We start from the raw sequence: 22,105 nt of genomic DNA, 5'->3' as shown, positions 1-22,105 counted from the left end.
CTCAAGCTATCGCCCTGGGTAGAGTACCATGGCATCACAGCTCACAGCAACCTCCAAATCCTGGGCTCAAGCGATTCTCCTGCCTCAGCCTCCCAAGCAGCTGGGACTGCCACAACACCCGGCTATTTTTTGGTTGCAGCCATCATTGTTGTTTGGCAGGCCCGGGCTGGATTCGAACCCGCCAGCTCAGGTGTATGTGGCTGGCGCCTTAGCTTGAGCCACAGGCGCTGAGCCCACAAATTACTTATTTATTTATTTATTTATTTTTGGGAGACAGAGTCTCGCTTTGTCACCTTTGGTAGTGTGCTATGGTGTCATAGCTCACAGCAAACTCCCAACTCCTGGGCTTAGGTGATTCTCCTGCCTCAGCCTCCCAAGTAGCTGGGACTACAGGCGCCTGCCACAACACCCGGCTATTTTTTGTTGCAGTTTGGCCAGGGCCGGGTTTGAACCTGCCACCCTCAGTATATGGGGCCCGGCGCCCTCCCCACTGAGCCACAGGCGCCACCCATGTGAATCACAAATTTATATCTGGATTAATTTTGTACTTTAAATTGAACACATACAACTTGAACTAGGCATTTGCCAGATTTAATTGAGCCTTTCAGCCTTGCCTTGTGGAATGAAAAGTTTGCTCCTTTTTGAAGTAATTTTGGGTAACCTTGTAGAATTTTTTTTTTTTTTAATACTTTGAGAATAGACCTAGGGAGTTCCCTTTGAGCTTAACTGGCTGAATTTGTCCTTCTCCATATGGACATATGGTGCCTTTTTGGGTGTGGAAGGAAAGAGAATGAGGAACTTATTTCCCGTGTATTTAGGACAAATGTCCTGGCCCCCATACCAAACCTTTAGAATTGGAGTTTCCACTAGGGGTCACATGTTTATCACAAGTGCTTAACTACAAAATTACCCTGCCTATTAAAGTTAAACCTGTGCATAAATACTGTAATTAATGGTCTTCCTCATTGTTTTACTTGAAGCAAGCTTTTTCTATTTCACATCTTCTTTTGTGACTAGTTCGGTTAACTAGATATGGCTTTTAACTGAAGAGAGTTTAGATTCTTTAGGTGCAATTAGACTAGATTTGTACCTTGCTTTGGGCTTTTGAAAGTGCGTTGATGGAATTTGCATAGCTTTTTGTGGCTAAACAATCTCATTGTTTAGTAATTTGAATACAGTTGACTAGGGGATGTTTAGCTTGACCTTTTAAAAAGTTTGGAAGAACACTTCAAATTTTTGAATTATGTTTACTTTTTGGTGGTGAATATTAAGCTCACTAGTGTCTTGATTTTGAAAGATATTAGTTTAAAAATGAGCATTATTTGGATAAATAATCTTCTGTTGATAATCTTTTTTTTTTTGGAGACGTAGTCTCACTATGTCAACCCTCGGTAGAGTGCTGTAGTGTCACGGCTCACAGCAGCCTCCAACTCTTGCGCTTAAGCGATTCCCTTGCCTCAGCCTGCCAAGTAGCTGGGACAACAGGTGCCCACCACAACATCCGGCTATTTTTTGGTTGTAATTGTCATTGTTGTTTGGCAGGCCCAGGCTGGATTTGAAACTGCCAGCTCCGGTGTATGTGTCAGGCGCCCTAGCCAGCGAGCCTTCTGTTGATAATCTTAATTCTGAACAGTGACAGTTTTCTTCTACTTTTTTCTCTGAATTAAAAAAAATAACCTTTTAAATGTAGTTATCTAGTCATTTGGTCGTATTGATTGCTTGGGAATTGTTTTATAACTTCACCGTTTTGGAAAAAGTTCCAGTGAAAGATGAGTGACTGTTTTTACTTGGGAAAGTGCTCTTAATATGCCAGACACTTAGGGATTTTTTTAAAGAGGTTTTTTTGGAACTGTTGTGATATCAGAAGAAGAAAAAGTACTTTTCTTTAGTAGTTTGAACCCCAGGGGAATTAATCTTTATAGCCACAACTTTTATTTCATTTGTTTTATGATATTTGATGTGTTTTGGTTCAAAAGAAAATATATTGAAATAGTACTTGCAATAACTTCCATGAGTATCGTTAAATTGATGACTTACTTTTTCTAGTAATTGTTATTGTGCAGACTTGTGCTTTTTCATCAAAACTTTGGTGAGAACCTGGGGAAGTAGACTTGTTTTCTGGACTGGTTTAATTATCAAGTGGTAAAAGCAGTTACCACCTGTGAAGCTGAGCTTTATGACTGTTTTAGTTTTCAATCAGTTCATTTTGGGGCTAATTTTTGACACATTCTTGATGTATGTAAATATTTTGAGACATACTCATATTTGAAAGCAAAAGCAAGCAAAAAGCACATGTGGGATTTTGGTTCATGTCTTTTCCTTTCTTCTTTTTTTTTTTTTTTGGACGTGCATTCTAATGAAGTACTCTGGTGGTTTCAGACTCGCCTTCATAATGTACAGTTCAGTGTGGCCTGTGAGTGATTTGTGTTTCCTGCATTGATTTTTGCCTCCATTTATTCTCTATTGCAGTCTAAAAGTTGGTTTTAATTGGTTGCCCACAGGATTGACTTGGCCTCTACCTCTTGTTAAGAAAATACATCTCTTGTTTTATCAGGTAAGAGATTTTGAATAGAGAGTTTGCTTTTATACAAAATAAAATGAGTCAGCTTATTAAAAAACACGAAAATATGTGTAGTAAATAAATTGTGTGTGTGTGTGGTTTTTTTCCTTTTGTACAAGTTTATCTGAGGGACTAGGGGTGGATAGGAGGGTACCTTGAACAGTTCTTGCTTCCTTTGGGGATCAGTTTTATATGGATGCATTTTTTTCTGCTGCATTCCTGATTGTAATTTTAGACTAATTACAAATATGTGTGCTTGTTTATGGTTATTTATATTCCATAAGGTGTTATGTATAGTTAGGTATTGGGTCATGTTTCAGAGTATACATTTTAGACTTCAGATGGAACCTTAGCAAATGGAATCTAACTCTTTAACTAAGGTAGGCCCAAGATAGGTTGAAATAACTTATCTGTCAAGTAGTTACTTAGTGCCAGAATGGCAGGTGTTATTTCATATTTTTCAGAACCTAAAAACTTTACAGATAGCTTTATAAATAAATTTTGTGCTCTACTTTAGTTTAATCAACTCTTTTCTAGCTGGTAATCTGAGGCAGATTTTCAATAGTGTGTTTTCATTTTTTTTTTTTTTTGTGGTTTTTGGCCAGGGCTGGGTTTGAACCTGCCACCTCCGGCATATGGGACCGGCGCCCTACTCCTTGAGCCACAGGCGCCGCCCACAATAGTGTGTTTTCATGTATACCTTGTACAGACTTTCATTGAATCCCTACTCAACAGTAAATGGTTTAAAAACTTAACTGTGTACTTTAGCCAAGTGTTCAATTTTTGTGTTCTTGGGATTATATCAATTTGCTATTTTATTGTGCTTTTGCAAACTAATACATCTCTTTCAAGTTGTTTGGGTACCTGGATTGCCCGGGACAGTCCCCATACAAAAAAAGCATTGATTAAGCATTTTTAGAAGTTGAACAGGAATGTTATCTCTTAGTTTTGCATATATAGCCACCAATTGCAGATTCAGTAAGGAATATGAATTTGATTTAATGACTTGGAAACTTCTTTATGAACTTCTGGGCTGCTTAATAGTAAGTAAGGAGAAAAGAGTCTATTGGTATGATGTTAATTTTTTAGTGTTAATTTTTCTAGTTGACTTCTTAACAGTCCATAAATGAAAAGCTTCCACATCCTCCCTATATTCTAGTGTTTTATGATTGTCCGTCTCAGAAAGAGCATTTTCTGTTTACCTGTCTTTTTTTTTTTGAGACATAGTCTCGCTCAGTTATCCTGGGATTGAGTGCCATGGCCTCATAGCTCATAGCAACCTCAAACTCTTAGGCTTAAGTGATTCTCTTGCCTCAGCCTCCCAAGTAGCTGGGACTACAGGCCCTGCCACATCGCCCAGCTATTTTTTTTTGTTGTTGTTGTTTAGAAAAATTTTATTTGAACATAGGCCCAGCTATTTTTTTGTTAATGTTGTCATTGTTTAGCAGGCCCTGGCCAGTTCGAACCCACCAGCCCCAGTGCTGTGGCTGGTGCCCTAACCATTGAGCTATTTTTTGGAGATGGGGTCTCAGTCTTGCTCAGGCTGGTGTCAAGTTCATGAGTTCAGGCATTCCACCTGCCTTAACATCCCAGAGTGCTGAATTATTGGCCTGAGCCACTGTGCCAGGCCTACTGCCTATGTTTTTTTTGTATTAAATTTGAAGGTCACTTTATTTTTGTGTGTAAGTGTGTGATAAAACTAAAGATCCAAACAATGTATTTTTTGTTTGTAAACAGTGATCATAATATTGAGATATAATTAAAGACTTTGTTGCATTGAATTAGTATTCATATAATACTCGACATTAAAGAACTGGTTTTATGGAATTTCAGAATTCTTAGCTGTTACAATAGGAAACCTTGTTCCTTCTAGTGTTCTTATTTAAGAAGTAATAAAACCAAATCTTAAATAATTTATTACTTCCTTGAGGTCACAGAGCCATTTTAATAGGCTTATATTTAAAAGTTCATATTAAGATGGCTTAGAAAACACCCTATGTTGACCACGTTAAAGTCCCATGAATTTGGTTTGTATTACTATATTGGACTGCCCTTGCATTTGCTCTTAGAAGCCTTTAGAACTGAAATGCTGAAATTTGAAACTTTGATTAAATAAAAACAGACAATATTAAAGGTGGTCAGTAACCAGATGTCCCACAGGATTTACTTAGGATCAGAGACTATAACAACCCCAGAGTAAGGTTCACACCCTAAGTTCTTCTGCAACAAAAAACAAAAAATACCTACTTTTCATTGTCAGTCCTTCCCTAGGGGAAAAACAAGACTGATTTTTTTTTTTTTTTTTGCGTTTTTTTTTTAGCCGGGTCTGGGTTTAAACCTGCCACCCTGCCACCTCCGGCATATGGGGCTGGTGCCCTACTCCTTTGAGCCACAGGCGCCGCCTTTTTTTTTTTTTTTTTTTAATGGAGGGTTTTGTTTTGGTATGAGTCGCTGGACCTGAGTTTTAATTAAAACAGTCAGTGGATGGCACTATAACCATGTTCTATTTTAGGGTAAATGAATATAGGAAACTCAGATTTTGGCTACGCTATTTAGTATTTCTTTTTGGCTTCTTAGTATGTATTAACCCTGTTTATGCTAAATAATTCCATATGTAGTTTTATTTAATAAAGCTTTAAGGAAGATGGAAAAGTTTTAGGATGAATTATGGATCAGCTCTCATTTGGCACTTGAAAACTACTTTAGTGTTAAGTATTGTTTCTAATTCATTAGTATTCTAGTTTTCTATTTCTGTTGCATGTTGAGACTGAGCTCTATAAAATCACACTGATAAGTCTATAAAATTATCAAATGTATAGGGAAGATGCTAAATCACTTTTAAACATTAACTTCAATGCAACCTTTGCATGTTTTCCTCCTGTATATTATTAAACTTTTTTCCCTGAATTGACTTACACATTTATTTTAATTCTTACCGAATGATTAGTGGTCTGAATGTTGTACATAGTGATTTTACTGTTTGTACAGTTGTTTTTTCCTGAGCCTTTTGAGTCTTGGGGCTGGACTGCTTATTGCTTCCATTACTAATGCCTTTTAGGAGTTGAAATTATCTAGGTCTTACATTGTAAATGGCATATAATATTCAGTTTTTAGGATATCTAAATTAAAGACATTGCCTGTGATAGCTTGAGGGAATATTTGAGGGCCTAATAAGGTAGCTGGTCATTCTTATAGCTAAAATTGGTGTGATAAACAGGAGTCTGACCTGGCCGTTGCCTTTTCTCATCTGCAGGTGTGTGTGGTTTCAGCGCAGCATGGCTGTGGTCATCCGTTTGCAAGGTCTCCCAATTGTGGCGGGGACCATGGACATTCGCCACTTCTTCTCTGGATTGACCATCCCTGATGGGGGCGTGCATATTGTAGGGGGTGAACTGGGTGAGGCTTTCATCGTTTTTGCCACTGATGAAGATGCAAGGCTTGGTATGATGCGCACAGGTGGTACAATTAAAGGGTCAAAAGTAACACTGTTGTTGAGTAGTAAAACGGAAATGCAGAATATGATTGAACTGAGTCGTAGGCGTTTTGAAACTGCCAACTTAGATATACCACCAGCAAATGCTAGTAGAGCAGGACCACCACCTAGCTCAGGAATGAGTGGCAGGGTAAACTTGCCTACAACAGTACCCAACTTTAATAATCCTTCACCTAGTGTAGTTACTGCCACTACTTCTGTTCATGAAAGCAACAAAAACATACAGACATTTTCGACAGCCAGCATAGGAACAGCTCCTCCAAATATGGGGGCTTCTTTTGGGAGCCCAACGTTTAGCTCAACTGTTCCAAGTGCAGCCTCTCCAATGAACACAGTCCCACCGCCACCAATTCCTCCAATCCCAGCAATGCCATCTTTGCCACCAATGCCGTCCATTCCCCCAATACCAGTTCCTCCTCCAGTACCTACGTTGCCTCCTGTGCCTCCTGTGCCCCCAATTCCCCCAGTCCCTTCTGTGCCACCCATAACCCCACTGCCACCCATGTCGGGCATGCCGCCCTTGAATCCGCCACCTGTGGCACCTCTCCCTGCTGGAATGAATGGCTCTGGAGCGCCTGTGAATCTGAACAATAACCTGAACCATATGTTTCTGGGTCCATTGAATCCTGTTAACCCTATCCAGATGAACTCTCAAAACAGTGTGAAGCCACTTCCCATCAACCCTGATGATCTCTACGTCAGTGTGCATGGAATGCCCTTTTCTGCCACGGAAAATGATGTCAGAGATTTTTTCCATGGGCTCCGTGTTGATGCAGTACATTTGTTGAAAGATCATGTAGGTCGAAATAATGGGAATGGATTGGTTAAGTTTCTCTCCCCTCAAGATACATTTGAAGCTTTGAAACGAAATAGAATGCTGATGATTCAACGCTATGTGGAGGTTAGCCCTGCCACAGAAAGACAGTGGGTAGCTGCTGGAGGCCATATCACTTTTAAGCAAAACATGGGAACTTCTGGACAAACACATCCACCTCCTCAGACAGTTTCCAGGTCAAAATCGCCCAGTGGGCAGAAAAGGTCAAGGTCAAGATCACCACATGAGGCTGGGTTTTGTGTTTACTTGAAAGGGCTACCATTTGAAGCAGAAAACAAACATGTCATTGATTTTTTTAAAAAGTTGGATATTGTGGAAGATAGTATTTATATAGCTTATGGACCCAACGGGAAAGCAACTGGTGAAGGCTTTGTAGAGTTCAGGAATGAGGCTGACTATAAGGCTGCTTTGTGTCGTCATAAACAGTACATGGGCAATCGCTTTATTCAAGTTCATCCAATTACTAAAAAAGGTATGCTAGAAAAGATAGATATGATTCGAAAAAGACTGCAGAACTTCAGCTATGACCAGAGGGAAATTATATTAAATCCAGAGGGGGATGGCAACTCTGGCAAAATCTGTGCCCACATTACAAATATTCCATTCAGCATTACCAAGATGGATGTTCTTCAGTTTCTAGAAGGAATCCCAGTGGATGAAAATGCTGTACATGTTCTTGTTGATAACAATGGGCAAGGTCTAGGACAGGCATTGGTTCAGTTTAAAAATGAAGATGATGCACGTAAGTCTGAACGCTTACACCGTAAGAAACTTAATGGGAGAGAAGCTTTTGTTCACATAGTTACCCTAGAAGACATGAGAGAGATTGAGAAAAATCCCCCAGCCCAAGGAAAGAAGGGATTAAAGATGCCTGTGCCAGGTAATCCTGCAGTACCAGGAATACCTGGTGCAGGATTGCCTGGTGCAGGATTGCCCGGTGCAGGATTGCCTGGTGCTGGAATGCCCGGTGCTGGAATACCTGGTGCGGGACTGCCCGGTGCTGGAATGCCCGGTGCAGGAATGCCCGGTGTGGCAATGCCTGGTGCAGCAATGCCCGGTGCCGGAATGCCCGGTGCGGGACTGCCCGGTGCAGGACTACCTGGTGCAGGAATGCCCACTGCAGGAGGTGAAGAACATGCCTTCCTGACTGTAGGATCAAAGGAGGTCAACAGTGGGCCTCCATTTAACTTTCCTGGTAATTTTGGTGGGTCAAATGCCTTTGGGCCACCACTTCCTCCTCCAGGATTGGGAGGGGCCTTTGGTGATGCTAGGCCCAGTATGCCTTCAGTTGGAAACAGTGGTTTGCCTGGTCTAGGACTGGATGTTCCAGGTTTTGGAGGTGGACCAAATAATTTAAGCGGGCCAACAGGATTTGGAGGGGGCCCTCAGAATTTTGGAAATGGTCCCCCTGGTAGTTTAGGTGGTCCCCCTGGTTTTGGAAGTGGCCCTCCTGGTCTTGGAAGTGCCCCTGGGCATTTGAGTGGGCCACCAGCTTTTGGGCCCGGGCCTGGGCCTGGGCCTGGGCCAATCCATATTGGCGGTCCCCCTGGCTTTGGATCTAGTTCTGGGAAACCAGGACCCACAGTAATTAAAGTTCAGAACATGCCCTTTACCGTGTCTATTGATGAGATTTTAGATTTCTTTTATGGTTATCAAGTAATCCCAGGCTCAGTGTGTTTAAAATACAATGAAAAAGGTATGCCCACAGGTGAAGCCATGGTGGCCTTTGAATCTCGGGATGAAGCTACAGCTGCTGTCATTGATTTAAATGACAGGCCTATAGGCTCAAGAAAAGTAAAACTTGTATTAGGGTAGCCATTCACATAAATTCTTTATAGATCTTCATGTTGCTGTGATTAATGCATCCAGATTGTTTAGTATTTCCAGGTTAGAACCTGTGGATTGTTTCATTTGCATATAGATTGGTTTCCATAACATAGAGCATTGGTTGACTGTTTATAGAAGACTCACTACAGGATAAACGTTGCTATATGTTATAGTAAAGCTATCTGGAGAGAACACAAAAATGATTTTGGCATACCATTAGAGAAACTATTTGTAAAACTCAAATGACCACATGAAGCTTATCAAGGAGTCTAGATTGGTTTTGTTTTATACCATATGGGATGAAGAAAATAGAAAGTAGAGCTCATTGAGGGTGTGGCTCTTGCCAGCTGCTGAAAATAGAAGTTGGCTACTCAGAATTTGGTTTAAAGCTGGACAGATTTGCTTTGTTATAGGGTAAAACTTTGTCTAAAGTCCTCATTTTCTTTAAAAGTTGAATAAAATCTCTGTATACAGATTCATTGTATGTACCTTTATTGCTTCTTGAGGGTTCTTGCTGTATAGACAGTCCTGCTTCAGAAGTTGCTGCTTTGTTTGCCTAATTGACTCATTTGTAAATGAGCAGAACTGTTTTGTTGCTATTTTTTCCTAAATATATAACTCCACACATGATTTTGTGCTACAACTTTGATTTCTAATGTCATACATAGAACTGTGTGGAATAAGACTTTTGTCATAAAAATAAACTATAGAGTTCTCTACCTGCCAGAGCCTTTTTGGTTTGACCGTCAAGTTTTAGTTTAGTGGGTTTCAAAAGTGTTCATGTTGTTTGAATAGCATCAAAAACCAGAAACCATTTTTAATAATCAGCGTTTAAGATGCTTGATTTGAAGCCCAGTCTATGTTGGACTAATTGCTGTAACAATTTTCCTTTGTCCCAATATATATGAAATTTTGGCCTTTGAAAACAGAGGGAGTCTCTTAATAAATTAAGAGCATCATTATATCAAGGTTTTTTTAAAAACTGAAGTTGAAGTTGTTAGCTTTATTAGCAGTATTATAGAATAAAAGATCTATAAGCTGGTTCATAGATTGATAATGTGTTTAATCCTCTTAATTGGAGACTTTTTGGCATAGTTGTTCGATCAGGAGCCTGTGTACAAAAATTCTTAATGCAGAGGACAAGTGCAGCTGCCAGAGGGGAGCAAATTGGAACTCCTTGCCCTTTTATACTATTTTCTTTGGCATTCAGGACACTAGGGCAGGAGGAGCACAATAGGTTCTGGTTGGTAAGTGTCCTTGTCATGAAAACATTTGCTTTATAGTGTCCTGTTTATTGCCACAAAAGGCTCTAATTAGGGTTACTTTCCTTAGTTAAAATGCTCTAAAGATGTGTCACATTATATTATCATAAATATACAAAATGGGAGATTGGTGAGATATCATGAAAAACAAACTATCTTTTACATGGTCCTCTTGCTTTGGTTTTAAACATCCCCAACATTTCCTACAAATCAGTGTATTTACAGAAGGGTCAGTCTTTTAAAAATATATATATATATATAATAGTGCCTTTTTGGTGTTGCAAGTTAGTGGAACACTGAAATACAGCGTCGCGCCGCATTGAGTGGCAACAGTTTTCATTTGTGTGATAAGAGTTGGAAAGCCTTTTGATCACTACACTCTTAAAGAATTGACAGTACAGGATTTTTGCTTAAAGAAGGGATTGTTTAGACTCTAAAAGAAGAGGTGGCTGCACTGTGGGTCTTTTGATAATTAACGAATACAAATTTGCTTTGACACAGATCATTAGATAACTGCCTCCCCAACTTAAAAAGTGATATGATGTTTGTGTATGCTGTTCAATTTAAGTTTTCTGTTAAGTAATCACTTTTCATTCCAAAGACAATGCAAAAAACTTCAATGCTGCTTGCGAGTCTTATTTCAACCACAGATATTTTCCCCATTGGAAAGCTGACTATTTTCATTTTAGAAAAATGGGTTGTTTAAAGATAAAACTCCTTTATTTTTTTTCACAATTTATTTTGGTTATATGTTCGTAATTCTTATTAAATATTTCATATACTTTATTGCAACTGCTTTGTTATTTCTACATCTTAGAAAATGCTGAAAAGGAAAACTTGATTGCATTGTTCATTGAATTAATAAATTAAGAAAATAGTGGTTTGTGTAGAAATTGGAGAGAACTGTGTTTCATATTTCATTGAATCACAACAGTGCTGCTCGTTGTGAAATGTAATTAAATACTTTGCCCTTTGGAACTTGATTTTTGTGTATCTGAGACTTATTAACATAGTGCTAACTGGCATACTGTTTATCTTGTTCTGGGCATTGGAGTTTCAGTTTTAAAAACATTCTTGAAAAATGTTCTGTGAAACTATTCATACCTTTCTACAAATTTTCTTCTAGGAACTAGGTTTGGGGTGTCAATGAATTTACACTTTTCTAACTTGCTTTGTATGGTATGAAGGATTTGTAAAGCTTTGCTCAAAGTTGTGTGCATTTGTAAACATGATATTTTCAATTTTATGTGTAAATTTTATTGTTTACTTTTGGTGACAATGGGAGAGAATCTTTTCCATTAGGTTTAATTTTTTTCCTTCTGAGTTTTTATTGGTGTTCATTTTTCTTTTGGTTTAAAGGATTAGAGAAATCAAATGTATTTTATAAATAAGCAAACTTGTAAACTTTTCTGAACTTTAGTGAAATATTTAGTTCACAGCATAATTTGGAGGTGTGTTCTATGTTTACACAGTAGTTTAGATGTACAATTACTAGTGGCTTTAAACAAAAAAATTACAGTGTTAAGTGAAATATAATTCCTGGCTTTGTACTACAAATGGTCAAAGCACCAATGATGAAAATTCCATTAAGGAACTTTAATTCAAAATTTCTGATAATGATATTCAGTATAGCTAAAGTCAGTGTTAACCCACTGAATGAAAATCTAGGACTGCTGGGCGGCGCCTGTAGCTCAGTGAGTAGGGCGCCGGCCCCATATGCCGAGGGTGGCGGGTTCAGACCCAGGCCGGCCAAACTGCAACCAAAAAAAAAATAGCCTGGTGTTGTGGCTGGCGCCTGTAGTCCCAGCTGCTCGGGAGGCTGAGGCAAGAGAATCACATAAGCCCAAGAGTTGGAGGTTGCTGAGAGCTGTGTGACGCCACGGCACTCTACCGAGGGCGGTACAGTGAGACTCTGTCTCTACAAAAAAAAAGAAAATCTAGGACTGCATGGAAGTAAGCAAACATACACATTTTTAGGTGGAAATACTCACCTTCACATAAAAACCAAACTATGACGCCTTTTTACTGAATTCTGTGATTGTGTACAGGTGTGGGCCAAGTTAAAAGTAAAACACAGTCATCGATTTTAAGAACACTTGGAAAACAAGAAAATGTATAATTGCTGCTAGTCAGACATTTTGGAAAGAATTTCTGGTGGTGGACAATTTAAAAGTTACTTCCCACCTTTGTAAAATTGCCACGTTAAATTGTTGCACTGGCAGTTCTACACTAGTCCAAACTTCAGAAACCAAACAGGATAAAATGGCTCTTTGCCATTGTGGCTACAACATTGCCAGCAAATACTGCCTAGGCATCATTCAGGAAAGGTTTTTGTTTATAAAGTCTTGAATACTGTTCAATAAACTTGTCACAAAATAAAACAGGCTGATGCTTTTAATGCTTTAATTGCACAAAAGTACTTCAATGAGCTACAACATTATTACATATATTTTTTTAAACTGAAAATACGTACCTTTGGAAAGGTGGATTTGGTGATCTTGGAAGTAACAATGGTTGGTTGTCCTTGTCTTCTAATGCTGAAGTGTGAAAAGAAGAGGATACCTGAAACGGCAGGGAGGAGACTTGATTCTAGGTCAAGTCTGTGGTATCTATACCTTTTTAGAATTTTATTTATGTGTGTGTTTTGCTAGCAAACTACTTTTATGTGGATGCTCCTTTTTACAGGAATTTTAAACAAGTCTGTGAATTATGTTTAAAAACTGATTACAGTAGGGAATGGGAAGAGAAATCTTCAGAGTATAGATTCTCAATGTATACACCTAAAGGTTTTTGTTTTTGCATTAGTATGTGAGGTACTAGAGTAGGGAAGAAAAGAGGAATTGAAAATACTGCTGCTTTCTGACATTGATACTGTGATTTTTGTCTCTTCCACATGTGTTCAACTTGTACAAAAAGCAAGTCTAGAGTCCTTTAAAAAAAAGTCTAGAGTTGCAGTGAAACTAGTAGGCTGTACCTTATAATCAAAGCTCTTGAAAAATACTTAAAATTTTTATCATGAAAGAGTTTAACTTGTATTTGATCTTAAATCCCAGCTTGTTTTAGTGAGTATTAGACTAGATGACTAGGCGTACATAATGCAAGGTGGTAGTGGAGCCATTTTAAAATAATTAAGGTTTGAGTAAGCGTTGGAAAAATCTCTGAAAACCAGCCTACATATATCCACAATGGCTTTTACCATCTGAAAGGGGTGACCTGTGTGGTAATATGTCTCTTTTTCTTGTTCAGGGGAGATCACTTCTATAATTTGTAGTTAATCTCTATTTTTTAATTTTATTTTTTTCAAAGACTGAAGTGCAGTATTGAGGAGGGGGAAAGAGTAGAACAAGTAGATTGATCTGTAACTGACTGAACAACCAATTGAGGTAACTCACTACATCTGGGCCAGACAATAGTTTATTTATTATGGGCATCATCGCTGTTTTCCCAAAAGTAGGGTTTTTGAGGGATATGGTAGAATCTAAATGACTTTACTTTCTTATTACAAAGTTTGATTTGTTTCATCTTTTTAGTATAAAATCTGATAGAGCACATTGACTTTAAATGTTCTGGAAAGTGTATACTTGATTAGTGTAATTCTCTGATTGCTCTAGTTGACTTTTCTGGGAAAACCTGTCTGTTCAGCAACATTCGTTCATCTTCTATTGGTGCCTGTTCAGGTAAATGTTAATTCTTTACTGTGCTATTCCTGGATTTATTCTTGGTGCTTTGGGCTATTTTGTGTCCCAGAGTCTCGACAGCATCCTAAAGTATGACTCCTTTTCTGGATCAACATAAGTAACAATGAGCAACCAAGGTGGCATGATTTTCTACATATTGCTGTACTCCTGAAGAGTCCAGAAGGAGTAAAAAGCCACCTGATGTGAACATTTCAGCCCCATGGACAGAAGGGCAGCACTCTAAAAGTCTGGGGGCAAACTCATTAACTGTATACCTTGAATTCTGTCACTGGACTGACCTCCAGTGAAAATGCTGATGGTTAAAGTTTACAGACTCAGCAAACAGTTGAATAGACGTGGTAAATGGCACAGCGGAGCACTGGAATTGGCAACAGTTCCAGACATCTGGATTTTGACCTTAATAATTTCAAGTCACTTTTATTGATCAACTGATGGCTTGCCATTTCATGTTGAGGGAAGGAAGTGACTATTTGGGGGAAATGGAGCAATGACCAGGAAAACAGTTCAATGGGAACAGAGTCAAGGGTGTTGAGTCAACTTAACTCTTCCCAGGAGTGGTGCTTTATTTTCAAATAGACTACTATCCTTTGGTGTTTCATTTCCTTCAATATGCAGCTACTAGTTTTTACCTTTTGCCTGCTTATATAGTAAATTTGCTGGTAACTAGGACTAGGAGACATTTACACTAAACAAATCACCTGTTAGTCTTTACAGAGTGAGTGATTTAAGAAGGGTAAAATAAAGAAATTCACCTACTTAGGGGTTTTAAATCATACCAACTGGTGTGCTACCCTGTTTCCCCGAAAAAAAGACATCCTCCGAAAATAAGACCTACTTACAGGAAAGATAAGACGTCCCCTGAAAATAAGACCTAGCGCATCTTTGGGAGCACTGAAGTAAGACACTGTCTTATTTTCGGGGAAACGGTATTTCCTCCTTTTTCTTTTGTTCCACTTGAAAGTTTGAGACAGCCTCACTCTGTTGCCATGGTAGAGTGTAGTGGTGTCATCGTAGCTCACTGCAATTAAATTCCTGGGTGCAAGCGATTCTCTTGCCTCAACCTCCCCTGTAGCTGGGACTAAAGGCACACCCCACTATGCTTGGCTAATTTTTCTCCTTCCTTCCTTCCTTTTTTTTTTTTTTTTAAATAGAAACAGGGTCTTGCTATTGCCCAGCTGGTCTCTTACTCCTGACCTCAAGCAGTCTTCCTGCCTTGGCCTCCCAGAGTGTAAGGATTACAGGCCCAGCAGAAGTTTGTTAATGGCCACCTCCCACTACACTTAGGTTGCATGGGGGTGGGAGGGTGGTATAGCCTTTATACATAACTTCTGTGGTGTGGGCTACGAAACCAGCAGAATCCGGCTATTAATCTGGCTAAAGTGATGAAAGGATTAATGTACCTGCTACTTCCTGAAGTAGATAACTGCTTTGTTTCTATGACCATTGAATTGATAGGTTGGAATTAAAAACATCTATTTCCTTCATTTAAGCTTTTAAGGCAATTTCAGGCTGGGCACAGTGGCCCACGCCTGTAATCCCAGCACTTGGGAGATTGAGACGGGTGGATGGCCTGAGCTCACAGATTTAGACCAGTCTGAGCTAGAGTGAGACTTCATCTCTAAAAAGAAAAAAATAGCTGGGTGTTGTGTCGGGCACCTGTAGTCCCAGCTACTTGGGAGGCTGAGGCAAAAGAATCGTTTAAGTCCAGGAGTTTGAGGTTGCTGTGAGCAATGATGCCATGGCACTCTACCAAGAGTGACAGAGTGAGACTCTGTCTCCAAAAAAAAAATTCATATGAATATACACAAGTTAGCTGTAACTGTATCCCATGCTAACAAAATTTTTGACCTGTGTTGTGCACCCAGCACTTAAACATTGGTGGACACTCTGGGAGGCCAAGGCAGGTGGATTGCTCGAGCTGAGAAGGTGGAGAACAGCCTGAGCAAGAAGACGCTGTCTGTACTAAAAATAGAAAAAATAGCCAGGTGTTTTGGCAGGTGCCTATAATCCGAGCTATTCAGGAGGCTGAAGCAAGAGGATTGCTCATACCCAGGAGTTTGAGGTTACTAGAAGCTGTGAAGCCACAGCACTCTACATAGAGTAACAGTGAGACTGTCTCAAACACACACACATATACACAAAAGCAAATTTGGAAAAATTTTGGAAAATTTGGAAAAATAGTGGAAAAAGAAGCAAAATAAAATGCTTGTAATTCGAGAGTTTATATCCTTAAGTTATACAAGTAAGTGTTTGGTTATGCTTATGCTTGTACTGAACTGGGCCAGTTGCTAAATCATGGTTAGAAAGGAACAAGTATGAACTAGTGTGCATATAGTTTTCCTATTGTTGAAATCCTCCCTTTATTTTTCTACTTCCCTAACATGCAAATTCTGAAGAGTGATCCTTAAGCTCGCCCAAGTATCCCAAAACAATTTATTCAGGGAAGGGTAGGGGAAACTAAGGAACAATAGGTATGTTTTTTTTCCAAGAGCTTTGGTATACCGCTTTTGTTCGTTCACTCCGCTTCATTTGTGTCATAGGTCCCTGCACACTGGAGTTGCACAAGTTTCTGGGGATGCTCTGGTCTGGACATGTTCAGGAAGGTGGTCCAGTACTGTTCAATGGTCCAGGTCCTCTTTATCATGCTGTGGTCCAGACCCCACATTAAAAGAATTTACATTCTTTTAATTCATCTGTCCAGACCCCACAGCATGATAGAGAGGAATTAAAAGAATGTAAATCCAGTAGGCTGAAATGAAGCAGAATTGACTACCACATGGATGTTCTTTGAAAGTTTTTATATCCCATTTTTCTGAAGTGAATCCTTTATTTACACTATTTATGCTTGCTATTTAAAATTTATCCCTTTGATGACATACTATAAATGTGGAGTCATCCTATAAAAGTGGAGTCCAATTCCTCTCTCCCTGCCCCTGCAGTCAAAGAGAATTATTTTCCATGTGTGTGCAAGGCTAGTTAGTATAAGTCATGGGGAGAGGCTGTATGAACCTCACTACTTCTAGTGACCAGGTGGACTTTAGGCTGGATTACAAAACGTGAGCTATTGCTGAAATGTGGTAGAGACAAATCACATTCCTAGGAAATCAGGTCATAGTTTTGTCAGTTGCTATGACCCAGGATAAATCCCTTTTTCTTCTATAAAATGGGATTAAGAAAGATAATCTCATCCAGTTTTAAGCTTCCTGGTGAACATAGCCATTCTTGGCATTTCTGGAACTCTGCAGTAAATTTGGACGTTAAAAAGAGATCAGGAATACAACTACAAATTTTGATCTGGCTACTGCTCTAATGTGAGACTGTTCTTGTGTGGAAGTGGGTCCACACTGCAGCTTGAGAGCTTCAAAGGGGAATGGTCTTCATTTCCCCTTTTGGAGGTTGTCCACGTCCTGCCATGCCGGTTAGATCGTCTAGAGCTGGTAGACCAGAGATGTTCCTCCTGGGTATCCCATCAATCAAGGAGTAAATGATATTGCAAAGGACCTAAAGATAGGACTTGCACATTTGTGAGCACTGAAAGGAGCAGTTGATTTGAACTGAGTGCTTTGTGCCAAACAGGCCACTTGCAATGTTTGACCTCGTTAATACAATACCTTTGTAAAGTTGGTGGTGTTGTGAAGTGTTGCCACTTTGCAGGTTGGGTAACCAGGCACAGAGAAACTTAATAACTTGTCCAAAATCTCCTTGATAGGAAGGGGTGAGCAGAAATTGTTTTAATAATAGATACTCGCATGACTTCAGAGGTAGAGCCCTTCTGTTCCCTGCCTCTCTCTGACTGTGGGGGGAAAAGATGGGGGCCACTGCCAGCACTCATCTATCATGGATCCTGAGCCTGCTGGCACAGGGGTTATCATCCTGCTCCAGTGCTTTTTCAATTTCTCAGTTCCCAAGTGAGAGTGGAGAGGCAGACTACATTACCCATCTATAAAGCTGTTCAGCCTCTGCAGTCAAGTTCATGATTAGAGTGGAACCTGAACTTAATTTGAAGTAGGCAAGTAGAGGCTTTGAAATCATATTAAGAGTCTCTGGGCAGAGACATACTCCCATTCCAAAAGAATCCTATCCTGCTTGAAGACTATGCATTCCTTAGTTTGCTTCCCTCCCCAAATCCAATTCTGTCCTTAAGCTAGATTCTCTTTGACAGGTTGGGCTCACGTTAGATTTGTTAAACTTTGGGGGAAGTCTTTGGGGACATTGAAATTGGATTAATGGCTTACACATTGTTTTGACCTTCACCCAGTACAGTAGGCTAGGAAACCCTATGGCCATTTAAGTATCTGAGTGGCAGGATCAGTCCTTTAACAAACCTTTACCATATTTTTCCACTTTTCACTTTTTGTGTGCACATCCAATGCAGCATTGCTGAATGAATACTTCATGGCAGCTAAACTTTTTAGTAGTACATGGGTCTAAACCAAATTTATTTAAAATTTCAGCTTATGTAGACTATTTTAGTAGCCCTTAGTTATATGTATGAACAAATATAAAGAAGTATAGTTTATGGCAAGGATTTGTGTGTGTGCATGCTTGTTTTTTTTTTCGAGTCTCACTTTGTTGCCCTAGGTAGAGTGCCATGATGTCATAACTCACAGCAACCCCAGACTCTGGCTCAAGTGATCCTCTTGCCTCAGCTTCCCAAGTAGCTGGGACTACAGGCGCCCACAACAACTCCCAGCTATTTTTAGAGGTGGGGTCTTGCTCTTGCTTAGGCTGGTCTTAAACTCCTGAGCTCAGGCAGTCCACCTGCCCTGGCCTCCCAGAGTGCTAGGATTACAGGCATGAGCCATCACTCCTGTCCAGGATTTGCATTTTGGGTTCAGTTTGTGACCTATAAAGAATGTCCCTGAAAGTGCTAACTTTGGAGAATTCCTGAGTTAGAGAAGCAGGGATAAAAGAAACTAGTTAACAACTCCATGTTGCTCTGAGGCTGAGAAGTAAAGAAAGTGGTGGTGGTGGGTGTAGTTTTTTCCGACCTTATGGGGAAAAGTATTCAGTAGATAGTTCCTTTTTGGGAGCCTATGGAGGATTTCTTCATTAACTTTCAAGACTTGATCCAGCATCTGTGAGCTGCTCCAGCATACCAAGGTAGGAGTATGAGCATGACTTTGGTTTGTTAAAGGACTGATCCTGCCACTCAGATACTTAAGTTTTTTATAGGTTCTCCTTGCCACCTCTCTGCAACTTCAGAGGGCATTACCTTGGTGGATTAAAGGAAGTTAGAATTGCAGTCTAATGCCTTTTGTGGTTAGGGCTTTGGGAGTGGAAGAGGGCAGTGTAAGGACTGATGGATGAATTGCAGCTCTTTTGGCACTGAATTGATCTCGACCCAGGAAAAAACATCTGTTCTAGGATTTATGAAGAACAGAGTTAGAACCTCCCAAGGCAGGGCGAGGATGCCATAGAAAATGAAGGCAAGTAGTTCCCTGTTAGCGGAGAGTGTGATTCCCTCTGGTACACTGGCTGGCAGGGCAAAGGAAGTCCTGACTTGAGCATTTGCTCAGTTTCTGTGGTTTAAAACAGAGGCTACCTGTTTGCAAAATTCTTTAACATTTTATGGTTGTCTCTTGAAAGTCACACAAGCCTGCTCCAGCATACTGCAGCAAACTTCCCACAGGTGTTTTGAATTCTCATTGTATTTTTAGGTCTGTGCTTTATGGCAGGAGTTGCTGAAGCAGCATTTAACCCAGTGGTTCTCAACCTTCCTAATGCTGCGTGGGTTGCAACCCACAGGTTGAGAACCATTGATTTAACTTAAGACTTGTCATTTAATTGACAGATAAGAAGCTGGAGAGACATTGACACAAAGCAATTGTGTGGTATGAATTGAGTATAGTAACCCAGAGTAAGAACTTACTGAGTGCTGGAAAGATCATGAAAAGGGGAATGTATGTGAGCTAGGCTTGAAAAACGATGATGGTAGTACCCTGTTTTCCCGAAAATAAGACATCATCTGAAAATAAGACCTACTTAAAGGAAAGATAAGACGTCCCCTGAAAATAAGACCTAGCGCATCTTTGGGAGCACACCTTAAAATAAGACACTGTCTTATTTATTTTCGGGGAAACAGGGTAGATAATACATGGGTATAGTAGTTCTACACTCTATAGGAAGCACCTTGCATACATCTTTAGAAATAGAATATATTCACTTTATCTTTAGTAATATTAAGAATCTTATGCCCAGGTTACCTTGATAGGACGTTAACGTGGTATATTAGCTAGGAAGGAGTAAGGCCAGTATTTGGAACCTGGTCACTTAAATGCAGAACCTGTACTCTTGCCCACTAATCAGATTGCTATTGACTATAAGAAGGGAGGCTCTTCCAGGAGAGAAGAATATAACTACCGTCCAAAGTTCTGGAGCGTGTGAGAGTCAGAGTATGTGAATTCTAGTCCTCCTTTCACTTAGCCATGTATGTGGCCTTAGCTGGATTGTGTATTCCTTGGATTGAGGGACTTGGGTTAGGTGATCTCTTAGTTCCTTTTTATTTCTGATGTTTTGTGAATTGTAAGATCTAAAAACGAGAATAAATGTGGCTTATTTAAGGGACAGTGAGAGTGTGTGCCGACCAGGGCACTTGAAGGTTGGCAGTAAGAGTAAACAGGAAAACAAGGAGAAGTGGAGGCAAATGAGAATGTCAAGTGGTAAAAAGGAACTGCAGAAATGGTTGGTGCTCTACACTTGGCTGTTTTCCATTTGCAATTGCTGACTTGCTCCAAATGGAAATGGATGAGTAGTGGTGGCATATATAGATAGAACAAGCTGGTATTTTGTGTTGGATGTTCCTAAAAAGCTCTCAACCTTAAATGTCTTAAGCAGCAGGTCAGGGCTAGATTTGGATTATTTCTGGAGATCCTTGGGTTATCAGTTCTTTCCTGGCATTCCTTCATTTAACAGATTTCAATAGAGTACCCTATTATGTGCCAGTCACTGGAATGGCAACATGGCTGGTGTGGTCCCTTTGTTGAATTTTAATCTAAGGGGAAATACAAATTACACATTTTGAGAGGATTATGAGAAACAGGATTTTGTCGGATTGGAGTCAGAGGTGTCTTACTTAAACAGAGAACAGATTGGGGTGGGGGGCGGTGGAGGACCGAATGCAATCGGTGAGGCCAATTAGACCATGATGGACATGTAGATAAAATGTGCTGGTTGACAAGAGTGCATAGAGATCTGGCAAGACTAGTCCAACCTCTCTTATAAAAATATAAAAATATAAATTTTATGACTTCTCTTTTTGACTCAAATGTGATATTTAATAAGGTTTTGTAAAATTTTGGTCCTAAAAAGTAGGTTGAAAGTCCCATGGGGTTCGTTATTTAATGGTACTAAGGGAAAGCAAATGAGTCTGGTTTAAAGTAAGTAGCTGTTCAAGAGAGACAGGATAATTAAAACATGAAAAAAACAGGTACAGGAGAGAAGAGGGTTTTTGTTTGTTTACTTGTTTTTGAGATGGTATCACTTTGTCACCCTGGATAGAGTGCTATGGCATCAGAGCTCACAGCAACCTCAAACTTCTGGGCTCAAGTGATTCTCTTGCTTCAGACTCCTGAGTAACTGGGACTATAGGTGCCCACCCACAAAGCCCAGCTATTTTTTTTAGAGACAGGGTCTCACTCTTGCTCAGGCTGATCTCAAACTTGTAAGCTCAAACAATCCATCTACCTCTGCCTCATAGGGGTAGAGGTGTGAGCCACCACTCTTAGCCCCAAGAGAAGAATGTTTTGTTTTGTTTTTGAGACAGAGTCTCACTATGTCGCCCTCAGTAGAGTGCATTGGTGTCACAGCTCACAGCAATCTCAAACTCTTGGACTCAAGAGATTCTTTTGCCTCAACTTCCTAAGTAGCTAGGACTGTATACAGGTGCCCGCACAACACCCCGCAACGTTTTTTGTTGCAGTTGTCATTGTTTAGCTGGCCCTGGGCAGGTTCAAACCCACCAGTGTCGGTGTATGTGGCTGGCGCCATAACCACGTGTACGGGTGCTGTGCTGAGAAGAATGTTTTAATCAAAAATTTCCAAGTAGAGGTAGATTTCAAAGGAGATAAATAGGATTTAGAGGAGACTAATAACATCGTGGATTATAGGTCATGTAAGGGGAATATGGCTCAAGGGATAGAAAACCACACATTGTAAAAAATTGTTTATAAAGGGTTGCCCATTCTGATGAGAAAGAAGAGGCTGATCTTTGAAAAACAAAACAGTGTGGTTGCACAGAAGTTCTGACCTCTCAGAATGGAAGCCAGGCCACCATAATAGCTTCACTTCAGTGAAAAGTCCAGCTCCATATGCTACTGAGGCACATGCAAGTCCACACAATATGGTTGATGTTTGAGTCTGAGTTCAACAAAGAAACTGAAAAAGCGTGTATTCTGGGAAAAGTGTTATGACGATTAGGAAAGAATGCTT

At 39.9% G+C, this 22,105-nt stretch overlaps 1 protein-coding gene across 11 annotated transcripts in view; it reads left to right on the top strand.

The window, feature by feature from the left end:
- LOC128574264 (RNA-binding protein 12) overlaps positions 1–22,105 on the top strand; it is a 39,262-nt gene that overhangs the window by 3,937 nt on the left and 13,220 nt on the right. For 2 of the 11 annotated variants that reach the window (XM_053574954.1, XM_053574962.1), the window contains exon 1: positions 7,124–7,360. The exons of 1 other annotated variant lie outside the window; for it this stretch is intronic. In XM_053574954.1, coding sequence (XP_053430929.1) covers positions 7,274–7,360 — 87 coding nt within the window. In that variant the 5' untranslated portion in view covers positions 7,124–7,273. Of the gene's footprint in view, positions 1–2,362; positions 2,414–2,469; positions 2,555–5,813; positions 9,432–22,105 lie in introns of those variants that run through there. 8 more of the 11 variants (XM_053574953.1, XR_008376656.1, XM_053574956.1 and 5 more) reach the window with 8 other exon arrangements.

The sequence above is a fragment of the Nycticebus coucang genome, chromosome 21, assembly GCF_027406575.1.
Source record: "Nycticebus coucang isolate mNycCou1 chromosome 21, mNycCou1.pri, whole genome shotgun sequence".
Lineage (NCBI taxonomy): Eukaryota > Metazoa > Chordata > Mammalia > Primates > Lorisidae > Nycticebus > Nycticebus coucang.
This window is presented reverse-complemented; position numbering and strand designations above follow the sequence as displayed.